The sequence below is a fragment of the Helobdella robusta genome (genome assembly GCF_000326865.2).
Source record: "Helobdella robusta unplaced genomic scaffold HELROscaffold_17, whole genome shotgun sequence".
Classification (NCBI taxonomy): Eukaryota; Metazoa; Annelida; class Clitellata; order Rhynchobdellida; family Glossiphoniidae; genus Helobdella; species Helobdella robusta.
Genome location: NW_008703942.1, coordinates 1,812,282 through 1,826,159, shown reverse-complemented (window position 1 = coordinate 1,826,159; position 13,878 = coordinate 1,812,282). Strand labels below are relative to the sequence as shown.

The following is a 13,878-nucleotide window of genomic DNA, read 5'->3' as shown; positions in this document are numbered from 1 at the left end:
TGGCTGGTACATGGCAACAAACGTCAGCGGTTGAACCTTCATCGATTAACATTAGTATGACTGATATAAGTTTCAGTAAAACGGTCACCAATTTGGGAATTGTGATGGACTCCCGTATGACAATGGGTCCACTAGTCAGTCTATTGGTTAAAAAATGTATGCTCCAACTACGTCAATTACGTCAAGTCACAAAATCGGTAGATAGAGATACAATGACTCTATTAGTACATGCTTTCGTCAACTCTAGATTGGATTATCGTAACAGTCTTCTATATGGTATAGCTGATAAACTGTTGCCTAAACTTCAGATGGTTCAGAATCAGGCTGCTAGAATGATATGCCGCAATAATGCATCACCAATTCTAAAGAAGTTACATTGCCTGCGTGTTAAACAAAAAATCATGTTCAAGTTGGGTGTAATGGTATTTAAAAGTTTGAATGGTCTAGCTCCAAAAATAAATGTATTAGAGTTTCATCTATGTCATCGCATAGGCGTCTAAGGTCTGCTGATTCAAACACGCTGTATGTTAGAGATCGAAATCTAACAACAGCAGATAAAAATTTTGCAGTTGCTAGGCCTTTTTTTGGAACAGCCTACCTATCGAACTACGTATATCTGGGTTATAATTAGCTGAGTTTAGAAAACATCTAAAGACATACCTATTTCGTAACTCCTAGTGATCTACATGCTTTATACGAGGTAAGCGCTGACGAGAAGCAATTATAATTGGCGCTATATAAATTTAAAATTTGATAAAATATACCAAATTGTTAGCTTCTGAAAGCTTACAATTGAGCTTTTCAATATTTCTAACAGTAATATTGTAATTAATATCCAATTTATTAAAATTAATTAGAAATTATATATTTTTTATGGTTTTGAGTATCATATATAATTGAGTATCATAGTAATATAGTTTCATATATTAACTTTTCTAGTATATCATAAATACATAAACAACAAAATGATTTTAAACTAAAACAATTTTGTTTGTTACGCTAAGTTCCTCTCATAATCTGGTAAATGTATCGGGCGAAAGCTCCAGTTACCTGATGCTTGTATGATGTTCCTATGTTAGTATGATGTTTGTGTGATGTTTGTATGTTTGTACGATGTTTGCATGTTTGTTCGTTTGAATGATATTCCTATGTTAATATGATATATGTATGTTTATATGATGTTTTTATGTTTGTATGATGTTCCCATGTTAGTAAGATGTTTGTATAATGTATGTATGTTTGTAATCGGCGCTTGTATGTTCGCATGTTCAACCATTTGTTTGCCCTAAAACATGTTGTATGTTTTAGAAACATGTGTTTCATCATCATTGGAGCATTTGTGTGTTCAGACAATATTTGTACCTCCCAAGTTGGATACGTATGCCTTGTGATCGATAGAGAGTACGTGTGTCATGAGCGCAAGTTGCTTGTATGCGTTGATGTAGGGCTGCATGTTCTTTTTATCAAATACATGCACGCCTATTTCACTCTTAAGCATTTTTTTCAATTTGACATTGTAACTGATTTCGTTGGTATTTTTGTTGTTTGCACACCGCAGCAGACCACGCCACAGCAAACCACATCACAGCAAACCACACCACAGCAGACCACACCACAGTAAACCACATTACAGCAGACCACACCACAGCGAACCACACCACAGCAGACCACACCACAGCAGACCACACCACAGCACACCACAAACGCGCACACGTTTGTTGAAGTAGTGGATGTCTGTTTAATAGTCCGATAATGAAAATATATTTTTTCTAAGTGTATGTTGTTGATGATATGATGATTTCTTTCAGTGGTGCCATGCGAAACTTCAAAATTGAACTTGCATATGCAAATGCTTACTAATAGGAAACAATTCATTTGAGTCTGATTACAAAGTTCCATTAAGAGGGTTCGACGTAATTTGACGCTTACGTACGGTGCAGTACACTCTTACATTTCAATATTAATCTTGAGCCTTCCACTTGAGTTTGGCATGCAGTATCACAAAATGATGAACGAAAATAATAAAAATCATTTTGAATGTAGACGCAACCTTAAAAACAGTTCGATTTTTAAATCTTTAGTATAAATTTTTGTTTTTAAAAAATTTTTAATTTAGCGAAATAATTTTATCTCATCAGCGCATCACCTCGTTTAATATTTCATCAAGATTGTTAACGTTTTGAGAGATGATTAAATTTATTGTTGATACTTCTCATGCTCGATGTTATTTTTGTTATTAAATATAGCAAAGAAAGCTTTCCAATGCTTTCAATTCACTTATGAGTTGAACATGTAAGCACTCAAGTTTCTGCTAATGCAATTTAGCATTTGAAACGAGCAAACTTGAATACATGAACTGTACAAAGAAGCTACGCCCTTTATATTAAGAGGATGGAAGTGATGCTAGCAACAAACACTTGAACACTCATGCACATAGGCATACGCAGAATGGTAGAATGTTGTACCCACCCACCTACACACGTACCAACACACACATACACACTCACCACTTACGCACACACACATACATCTATCCACAAACTTTGAGTGTTTCGTACGAATTCGATGTTTTGTTGTATACTTTTTGTAACATTCCAAATGTTGAATCGTAGTGTATTTTCTGCAGCCAATAGAAAATGATTCACTCGTGGTCGGTTTTTCGTACAGCCAAGATGATAACAATAATGTGAATGTTGGTGAGACTTTACAGAAAAATAAATTGCCGAATGTGATAATTCATTTTGTGGCATATTTTTTTATCTGCTTATATTGTTAACATATATACTTGACCAGTGATGAAAAATTGATTTGCATATTTATGTTATACATTTACATACATATTACACACGTATATGTAAATATGTACACGCGTGTGCGTGCGTGCGTATACGTATGCAAATATTGTTTAATTCCTGAGAAAGTCATAAATGCGTGCCGTGATGAATTTATCGCTGGACCGCTGTCTGTAATTTCTCTGACATGAGACTTGATGAATGTGCAAATTCGGCGGGCATGTTTATTTGCTGATAGCTTTTTTTGTCTCTATTTAATTTTTATTTGATTAATGATGAAAATGCAGCAGTAGGTTGGTGTTAATGAGAAATAAAAATATACATATCTCCATTGCTAACGTGAGTAGGGTCTATTTTTCAACTACAATTTTCATGGCTGATAACACTTTCAATGTTCATTAATTTTTCCAATTTTCAAGCTTTACCGTACTTTAATTTAGTTGAGTTCATTATTTTCTTAAATCTTTCATGACAACGATGAATCCAGTTTGTTACAGTTGATATTCTTCAAAAAATATTTCTGATTTATGAAGTTATAATTGTTACTCGGGTCCGGAGCAAATCCCCTTTGCAGAATAAATTTAAAGCCGGAGTCATATTTACATAACCTAATCATCCATCTATTGAAAACAAAATCTGCGGCGGTCCGTGTTGCGTCCGTAGATACAGTGCATCACGTGCGTGTTCTGATGCAGCACAGGCGATTGTAAGCTATCTAATGCTCGTCTGCCTGTTTGTTGAGTTGTTTCTGAAATCAGAAAAATTTTTCATTTCCTGCTATGTGCGTTTTTTAAACATTGCAATGCTAGGTGACTTGCCATTTCTTTCTCATCATCTTGGTAAAAGTTTGACAGACTTAATAAAAATAAGTTTCTCGATCAAATATTAAGTGAAATGATTTTATTAAATGAATGAAAACAATCGCTGATCTGCTTTATTGTCATATATAGACAGCATGTTAACAGAAATCTTGTAATTCAGAGGGGGAAGCCATTGGGTGACCTAAAAACTGAAACCACCTGCCAACGGATATTTTATTAGGATTAACGTTAAGTTTTACAAAACATTCATTTTAACCAGATAACCTGCGTATCAATTTCTATCTGTAATGTTTTCTTATTAAGATTCCTGAACATTTTTTGAATGAATTCAACTAGAAAGAAATTTTTGGAGCGGAATGTGCACCGGCAAGATAGGAGAATTTTTTTTACAAACGGTCAGTCAGCAGTCAGTTCAACATCCCTCAGCACTGCTGCCCGTCATGTCATGCGACCGACTGCAAAATTTCAATTTGCATATATACATTTATATATATATTTACAATATTTTATAAATTCTACCGAATGTTTGACGTTAATACGTTTGTAGTTCGTTTTTTCGATTTTTCTCACTAAAGTTTTTTGGTGAACGTTTAGTTTATTAAAATTCAAAATAAACTTATTTTTCGAATTCATGCTGCAAATAAGGCCATATTTCGATTCCGAATGAATCATCATCAGTGCTCCTTGCTGTATATATAGGAAAATATTGACTTTGTCAAGATGAACTTTGACGTTGTAAAAATTAACTTTGGTGTTGTAAAATTGAACTTTGATGCGAGTTAGGTGTCAGGTTTCTTAATTGGCTGGTCATCTTCTTTGGTCTCCTTTTCTTCATCGATAGCATCATATTCTTTGTCACTATTTACGATGCTAGTTTTTGTTATACAATAAAAGCACATTATTCAATAAAATCTAGCATCGGTGAGTGGATTCGCACTGCACAGAAAAATGCCAGCCGATAAATTTGGCAGACATTTGTAAGCAGTATCTACTAACAACACAACACAATCCACTTATTAATCAATATTAAATCGATAAGAAGGGAAGAGAATTGTGGGACATTGATTTGATATAGACGTTTGTATGGAGTATTAAATGTTGCTGTAATGTTTTTTTAATTGCTCCTCCATGATATATCCACAATTACGTGAATCGTTGCCTTGCAATTAAAAATCTCTAATATACAGTGCATTATATGCTTGCCTGACTGCTTTCTTTTGTTTCAGGATCGTGCTTACTCTCGCTATGCTGGCTTTGAAGATTCTGTTACATTAATTACATTTATATTACATTTACATTACATAACATTTACATCTGTTACATTTACATTACATAAGTGGAAGTGTTGATGTCATTTTGTGTTTGCCATTATTTTCTAAAATTTTGAAAGTATTTGCTAAAATTATTGTGTTTATTACATGCTAGGTTTTGTGTCAGTTGTTCTCGGCACTGTAACCAATATGACTTTAACTATGTGAACCCACGTCATTATAGATCATCTCAATTACAGGCTCCTTATAATATGTACGGTACATGTGCATTAAATATCGATCCATCATTTTCATCATGTTATCACATCAGCCGAGAAATCTCAATTCAAAACCCTTCAATTATTTTTGGTCTTCAAAAATACATTTTAAATAAATCAAGAAATACCAGCAAACATTTTCAAACAATGGCCAACAATAGCAATCACATAATTTGATCAAACATACAAACAGTTACAAACTAAATACTCGACATAAATTGAAGTTTTATAGATGCCATTAACAAACGGTTGAAAAACAAAATAAAAATGTAAGGGCAATGTCAGACAGACAGACAAAAACAGGAAGACAGACAGACATAACAACAGATCGACAAAGATATAAACAGTTGAAAAATAAAGCCAAACAGGAAGAATAACATAGAGAAACAATGTGACATCCTCACGCAGGCATCCTAACATCCAGGAACATTAACTAGTCTAACATACTCACACACACACGTTTCGGTTACACTGTTTTCCTAGTAACGACCGGCCACTAATTGACGGGTAGAATGTGTCTTTATACACAGTTGCCAAAATGAAACCACTGAAAAAAAACCTTGTTGTGTACACAAAATGTCCTGTGTTGACGTTTGCTTTAAAAAGTGAAATAACAATCACACATAAATAGAGATATGTATGATGTAGGACGTGTCTGATAGTAAATATCTTTGAGTTGTAGCACGGCACACATAGTTTGAGCTTTATATCAAGCTTACAATTGTTTATGATCCGACAGATGCCTACATAACTTTTCATACATTTATTAATTTAAGAGTTAACTTATAATTGTACCTAATAGCCAGTACAATTTACAGAAAAGCCTCAGAATTTATTGTAATTAATTTTTAAAAAAAAGGTAGAATCGCAACTGACGTTTATATGCAAATCGTCAAAAAACCTAAAATCTGTTTTCCAAAGAAAAACACGACCAACATAAATTTCAATCTTGATCGTTCGGCGAAGATACGTGATGGCATTATTGCTTGTTGTTATTGCTGCTACTGTTGTTGTTGTTGTTTTTGTTGTTGTTGATGTTGTTGTTGTTGTTGATGTTGTTGTTGTTGTTGTTGTTGTGCCGTTCAATTAATTTTGCATTTAATAATGTTTTTAAAGAACAATAATGTGCAATCAATCACCATCATGTCTGTCGTCTGTTTGTTTGTTTTGTCATTATCAACAAAAAATTATTAATTATTTATTAAAAATTATTTTGATTAAATTATTTATTTTCAAAATTGAAGAAAATTTTCTTTGAGTGCAAATTCAAAAAAAAAACGATTTATATTTAAAAAAAAAGCTTTCTTACGTTAAGATAAATTTTTGTATTTGAAGTTTTAAATTAGAAATAAATTGAACTAGCACGGCGGGCGAATTTATTTTTTCGACCCAGAAATTTATTAAGGTTCGTTGATGGAGGAGAGTGATTGCTACTTTGTTACATTCCCATCAATCACCACTCCTCGGTCTTTCCCTTACATACTGCTACATTGTAATACGACGCCTGGCCCAACTTCCTAATGCTGCTGCTGTTGATGGAGTTGATGAAAGAGAGATGCGATGAGGAAGATGAAGATGATGGTGATGAATATTATGAAGATGCTGATGAAATGATGTGGTAAGGAAGATGAGAGTAATGGTGATACCAATTTTGATGATGGCGATGATGGTGATGATATGAGGATGGTGATAAAGATAATGATGGAAAATTGATACCAATATTGAAAAAATGGAATACGAAAAAAAAATGTGATGAATATGATAAAGAAGATAATAGCAAGCAAGGCATTGGAATGAAGTGGTGGTACACGAAATGATGAAAAAGACCATCAGAAAAATAATTTAGTTGTTCATTAAAGGAATTATAAAAATAGGATGATTAACACTGAAAATAAAAAATGGCGGCCTCTGAAATGATTATTATTGATCACGTGATATTAACTGCAGTCAAATGAAATTTTAGTAATTTTGAATTATTTTGTCATTAATTTATACTGACTCTACGTAGAAGAGCCTCTGGATGCCGAAGAGTGTAATTAAAATGTTAGCTCATAAATGGGGAAATTTCGCTATCAATCAAATATTTTTGAAAAATGTTTGATTAAACAAAAATAAAATGAAAAATTTTCATGTGATTACGGACTATTTATACTTTGCAAATTGCAAATATGTGGCAGTTCGTTTTCATTGTTACTGAAAAAATGTTTATTTTATAACAATAATTTGAAGAATTATTTGTAATTAATTGCATTTTTTAGCAAAAATTCAGGATTTTATACATTTTTTTAATGTTATATAAGAACTAAAATTAGAACATTATCATTCCAAGAAATACGAAAAGTTTTTGCATGGTAAAACACGCTTCTTCAAAAATCACTGAAAAGTATTTCCCTTGTATACATGAGATGAACATATTTTGTTAACTTCATTAATCTTGTTGTCCACCGGTGACACCTGCACGGAAGATTTTAACTTGACAAATGCAGAAACTACCTGCTTTACTACAGGTGTGCCGCTAATTCTTCTTCCATTCCATCTCCACAAATTAACCATTAACCATTCAATACATGATTTTTAATTAATTTAATTTTTAATTTAAAAAAGTATTGAGATAATTTTTTTTATTTGTAATTTAATATTTTTCATTAAATTTTTAATCCAAATTTTTTAAGATTTTATTTTAACTTCACATCAAAAATATGAAAATACACAAAGGCCTAAAAAGACAAAAAATAAATAACAGTCCATAATAATAAAAAAACTTCGACAAACAACGTTCGCAATCAATTGACAACAACAAACGGTGCCGGCTTACATCCAAAAATAAACAAACAAACTAAAACAAACAAACAAACACTAACAAACAAACAAGCAAACACAAACAACTAGCAAACAGACGTCAACAACCAATCAGCCAACCAGCCAAACCAGCAAACAAACAAACAAAAAAGATGAACACGTACAGATATTTATATTGTTGCCTAAACTGAACCACGTGACCACGCTTTTGGCGGCATAATTTAAGATAACGAGCAGACGTATCATTGTTTCTAATGAGAATAATGCTACCTCCGTCAATACGAACACCACGTCATATCATCATCTCATCACTCCTCATCTCCATCATTATCATTATCATCCTCGTTGTTGTCATCGTCACCATCACCATCATAATTAACACAATCATCCTAACTTTTATTATTCTTAGTACAAGTGGTAGAAGTATTAGTAGTAGAAGCAGCAGTAGTAGTAGTAGTAGTAGTAGTTGCAGCAGTAGTAGTAGTAGTAGTTGCAGCAGTAGTAGTAGTAGTAGTAGTGGTAGTAATAGTAGTACATAGTTTCTAATATTTAAGGTTTACAAATGTTTTGAAATTATTTTAAATCTAAAGAAAAAAACAAACAAAAATTAATTAAATCATGAAAAATTAATTAAATCGTGATTTTAAATCATTTTATTTAAATCATTTTATTTCTAACCTTACTTTCTCTACAATGCTAAAAAGTTTAGAGTATTGGTTCATCCAAGTTGAAGACCATCATACACAGCAGTGTTGTACAATCTAAAACAATGTTCTGGCTTGTTTCTCATTTTTCCAGATCTTCCAGATATCAGCTGAATAGTTTATTCTATTTTGTTACTCCAATCATTTCAATTACGTTTTTGTTGTGGTTAATTTAACTTTTTCCTTCAGAATATTTTGAAATCAAGTTTGAATAATACAAGAGCGATATCTTATCAGGAGGAAATTTTTTATAAAATTTATCATAACGTTGATGTCTGATTTGTTGGCAATGAATTCTCATCTGTCCAGTCTGGATTTATTTCAAAGTCCAGAATCATGAAAGCTTTTTCCATCTAAACTTATCATCTACTACGATTTGACATTTTTAATAACAAACTGTTGAATATAATCTATGGATACCATCTGGTGGATATGTTTGACACACATACATGTAGATAGTGGGTGAACATTCTGTAACTATGTGATTCGGTGTTCTCTATAATCTGTGGCTTATTATCATTATTATTATTACTACTATTATTGTTATTGTAATTATTATTATTAATGCTGTTAATGTTGCCTTTTTTGGCATTTAATTGAATTTGGTTGCGGCCGTTTGTTAGTTTGTATCGGCGCGTAAGTGAAGAAGAAGTAGGAGCCGTCGTAATGAAAGCTGCTAATTTCCACCTCTGCAAATGCGAGCGCCAGAGACGTTCAATTATTTTTTTATTGAGATCTATCTCCTTTTCTTCCACTTCCTTCAATTCATACCCTGCGTATGTGCACGCCGTAGAATGACAAAATCATGTTAGCGTTGTGATGTGTTGTGCTGTGTTGTTTTATTTAAACGAAATAATAAACAAATGAACTTCTTAATGGGTAACAAACAGCTAACCAATGAATGCGTGATTTTAAGAATTTGTTAGCCAAACCGAATTGAAATCAAACTCTTTTTTCCAAAACGTCACTCAGTTGGTATGTGGGTATTTTCAAATAGTAAAATATTGTAAATGAGCAGGTAACAAATGTTGAGACAGACAAGCAGGCATAGTTAAACAGGTGGTTTTCATTCATCAGTTTTTCTAGAAATAAAAAAAAGTTGAAGAAACGAGCGAACGGCTAAATTAAATCCGAAGAAAGTTGATTAGAAGAAAGACACGCCTGTTTATTAATGATGCGTTTTCAAATGAATGCCATTCAAAGAAGGACAATAAAATATATCGACCAATAATTTTTAATAAAATGCAATCGTTTTTTTTAAAATTAAAAATAAAACAACCAAAACATGGTTGTTTATGGTAATAATTTAAAAATGTAAGATGGACGCATTTAATCGAATTGAAAGACCAAATTTGGGCCATTAAAAAATGAAATAAAAAAGTAAGCAGCATTTTGATTGTTTGAATAAAAAGTAGATGAGAAGGGAAGTGGTTAATTTGATTCAAAAACATAAAACAGTGAATCGTTATAATTGTGGGCAATAATTTGTTGCAATGATTTTGTTGAAAGGCAATGAATGCATAGTAATTTTCCTTAGTGGATGGTTTGATCTTCCCTTCTAACCAAACATATTGATGACGGTGAATTAATCACTGCTGTATTCAATATTTCTCTGTGCCTGAACCTATGCATGGCTGTTTGTTGGTAAGAATATGAATATTGCAAGTATCAAGCATATGGGACCCAGCAACCAACTGAACAAAGAAACAAGCCCAAGAAACCTAACAAGCACAAACAACCTTCCCAGTCAGGACACATGTGAGTGAACACAATCAACAAAATGCTGCACCAACCAATCCAAAAATATATCAGCGTGAACATAGAACAAAATTCCAGCTCGTTATTAAATTAAGAGATCATAAAAAGCAAGCAGTATCACTTTAAGGAAGCACGTACATACACATATTAGCAGGCACATACAAACGAAGCAGATGAACGTACAATGGCTAATTGAGAGTTGGGGACTGGAGGTGTCACGGTCCTTCCTGTTATCAACAGTCAAATACCATTTTGTTGAAGTTTTTTGAAAATTAAGCCAACAAATCTTGTTGACTTATCTTTCATAAATACACAAAAACACCATTTTAAATGCGAAAATTTTCAAAAAATATGCTGTTACAAGCAAAATATGTCAAAAAGTCGCCAACTGTTTAGGCCAAGTGACAAAAATATTTCCACTTTTTGGTCCCCCAGTCAAAGTTGTCTAGATCCGTCCATGGACGTACGCGTTGAAAGCACATACAAATATATCAACCGTGCTTTTTACAGTATGTATACAATACAACGTTCAGTGTGTTTGTACATTATGTAAACCTCAAGCTCTCAACAACCATAAATATGCAATCTATAGATATGCAGATATTGCACATACGTAGATGATTCCATGGAAAATTGGATGAATGGAAATCTTATAGCATACATACCACATACACACGCACGCACGTACACACACATACACAAATACATACAGTCCCACGTACACACACGCTTATTATCAATTAACAAAATTTTCCATTTTGTGTTGCAAGCAAAAAGTTCTTCTTAAAAGTCTTAATATTAATTGTGCTTGTGATTTATGGCCTCAAATGGAAGGTTCATAATAAAATTGCTCAGATATAAAAATATCGTTCCCTGTTATGAAACGTTCATGATTTATTGTATATATCAATATAATGTATGTATATATATATGTGTGTGTGTTTGTTGTGTGTGTGTTTGAGTGTGCGTGAGTGTGTGTGGTGTGTAGCTACTTGTAATATGTGTATGCGTGCGTGTGGGTGGGTGGGTGTGATTTATATTTAAATTTATATGAGCTATATATTTTATAAATTTTATTTTGTTTAGGATTATTTTGTATTTATTTTCAACTATTTATTTCTTTTTTAGAGAAAAAGAGGAAGGAAAAAAAAAGATAGAGAGAGAGATAGATAGATGGAGAGAGAGAGAGAGAGAGAGAGAGAGAGACAGAGAGAAATGATAAATCTTCTATGGCGAGGTAGTTTTTGATGTTGGAGCGTTGAATGCAATTATTGACATCAATACATGATATGATATATTTTGTCTGACATGACATCAATAGCATCATTACGGCATATGACATTAATAACATCATTACGACACTACGCAAATCCGTAACATCAACAACGTCATTATCACCAACATCATCATCACAGCTTTCCACCAACATCATCACACATCACTAATATGTTAATATAATCACATTAATAAAGCCAGTACCACATCACTGATAATTCTCACATCACTTACCTTAACCAAATCACTCTACAGTGATAATAACGACAGCAATTGCAACAACACGACTACAAAAACACTCACATAATCATAGTCGCATCGATAAAGTTACTTAAAAACCATATGAATTACATCATGAAAGAAAGCAAATCATCACAGTATCAAATCATCAGTGGCACCATCACATTATTAACACCAATGACACCAGTAACATGATGACATTATCACCAGGCCAGCAGCAGTGCCTATGTATCTGAATGATATAACGCGTTCGTGCTTAACGCTTCCATCCGAATGCCTCAGTAGTGTTGAGTTGAGTGACCATCACAATCATCATCGTCGTCGTCATCGTCATTATCATCTTTGTCATTACTACCATCAACATCACCCTCGCCATTGATTTTTAGTCATTGTAATTGAAAAAATATGTAAAATATTTCTAACGCTTCGATTCAAATTTTTAAATTAATATCTATCTAATTCTTTTTTTTTCTTAGTTAATCAGAACTTTCTAGCAAATCTCAATCAGCCATCATCATCATCATCGTTATCATAAATCATTAATCATCATCATCATTATTATTATTGTTATTATTAAAATCCTCACCGTTATCATCATACAGTGTCACAACCATCATCATCATCACCATCTTCTTCATCATCATCATTGTTTCAATGTCGTCATCATCATCACCATCATCATCTTCATCATCATTTTCTTCATCATCATCATTTTCATCATCGTCATCGTCGTTGTCGCCATCTTTGGGTGTCCTCCCATTGTCATTCAACGCATGCGTTAATTGTAGCGATTATATTGTGGCGTTCATTGTTGAAGACAGCCACAGCAAGCAGCCATGCCGGCTGACTTATATAAGCATGAAGCAGTTGTGGCCATTGTGCAGGACTCATTATATCAGGCCGATAAAATGATTTATTATTATCTACTCCATTGTTGTTATTCTGTAGGACGTGTTAATGAGAAACATGTTGTTCAACAAAATAAATTAAAAATTTCCCCTTCCAGGCGACCATGTTTTTTGCGCTGTCTGTCAGTTGTCCGTGTTGTCAATGTTGTTGTTGTTGTTGCTGTTGATGTGGTTGAGACTGCTGCATCTTTCTTTTAATATTACTGATTCTTGTCTATCTTGGTTTTCTTCTTATCTCTGTAATCGTTTTTCTTCTGTTGTTCTCAATAATTTTACTTCTAATTCCTCTATTCTTACTTTCTATCCTTGGCCCTCTTCTATTTATACTTTATACCTCTGAACTACCTCGTATTATTAATAACTTTTCTTTCTCTAGTCAACTATATGCTGATGATTCTTACATTTATACTTCTTTTCCTCCATCTAATCTCAATAGTGTTCTTCATAATTTATCTCTATGTCTTTCTTCAATAATCGCTTGGTCTGACTCTATGTGTCTTAAACTTAATCCTTCTAAGTTTGAATTAATTTGTCTTAATAAATCTAAACACTCAATTACTATTCCTCCTATTATCTTACCTGATTCTAAAACTCTTGATGTCTCTCATAACTTTCGTAGTCTAGGTTTTATCTTTGATTCTACTATGTCTCTCTCTTCTCAGATTAATAGTGTTGCTAGAAGCTCTTACTTTCATCTACGTAGAATAAAAAAACTTGCCTTTTCTTGATGATCCTACTCTTCTCCTTCTTGTTACTTCGTTAGTCTTATCTAGGATTGATTATTGTAACTCGCTCTACTATGGTCTTCCTGACTCTATACTCTATCCTTTAAGTAAAGCTTTTAACTCTGCTGCTCGTCTAGTTGCTCGTGCCCCTTTCTTTTCTCATATATCTCCATATCTTGTTCTCTTGCACTGGCTACCTATAAAATATAGAATAATTTTTAAAATTTGCACGTTCATGTATAAGTCTCAATCTAAATTATTTCCTAAGTATTTATCAGATATATTAATTGAACCTAAACGCCCCAGTTTACGATCGTCTTCTTCTTCT

At 32.9% G+C, this 13,878-nt stretch overlaps 1 protein-coding gene across 1 annotated transcript; it reads right to left on the bottom strand.

Annotated features, from left to right (window-relative positions):
* Nucleotides 1-999: 999 nt before the first annotated feature.
* On the bottom strand, nt 1,000-3,014 carry HELRODRAFT_170177 (hypothetical protein; the record flags this gene model as incomplete). Its single annotated transcript, XM_009016013.1, has 5 exons — nt 1,000-1,070; nt 1,363-1,489; nt 1,564-1,734; nt 2,543-2,620; nt 2,958-3,014. The coding sequence occupies 5 exons, from the start codon at nt 3,012-3,014 to the stop codon at nt 1,000-1,002; spliced, it is 504 nt and encodes a 167-aa protein (XP_009014261.1).
* Between the last annotated feature and the right edge of the window lie 10,864 nt (nt 3,015-13,878).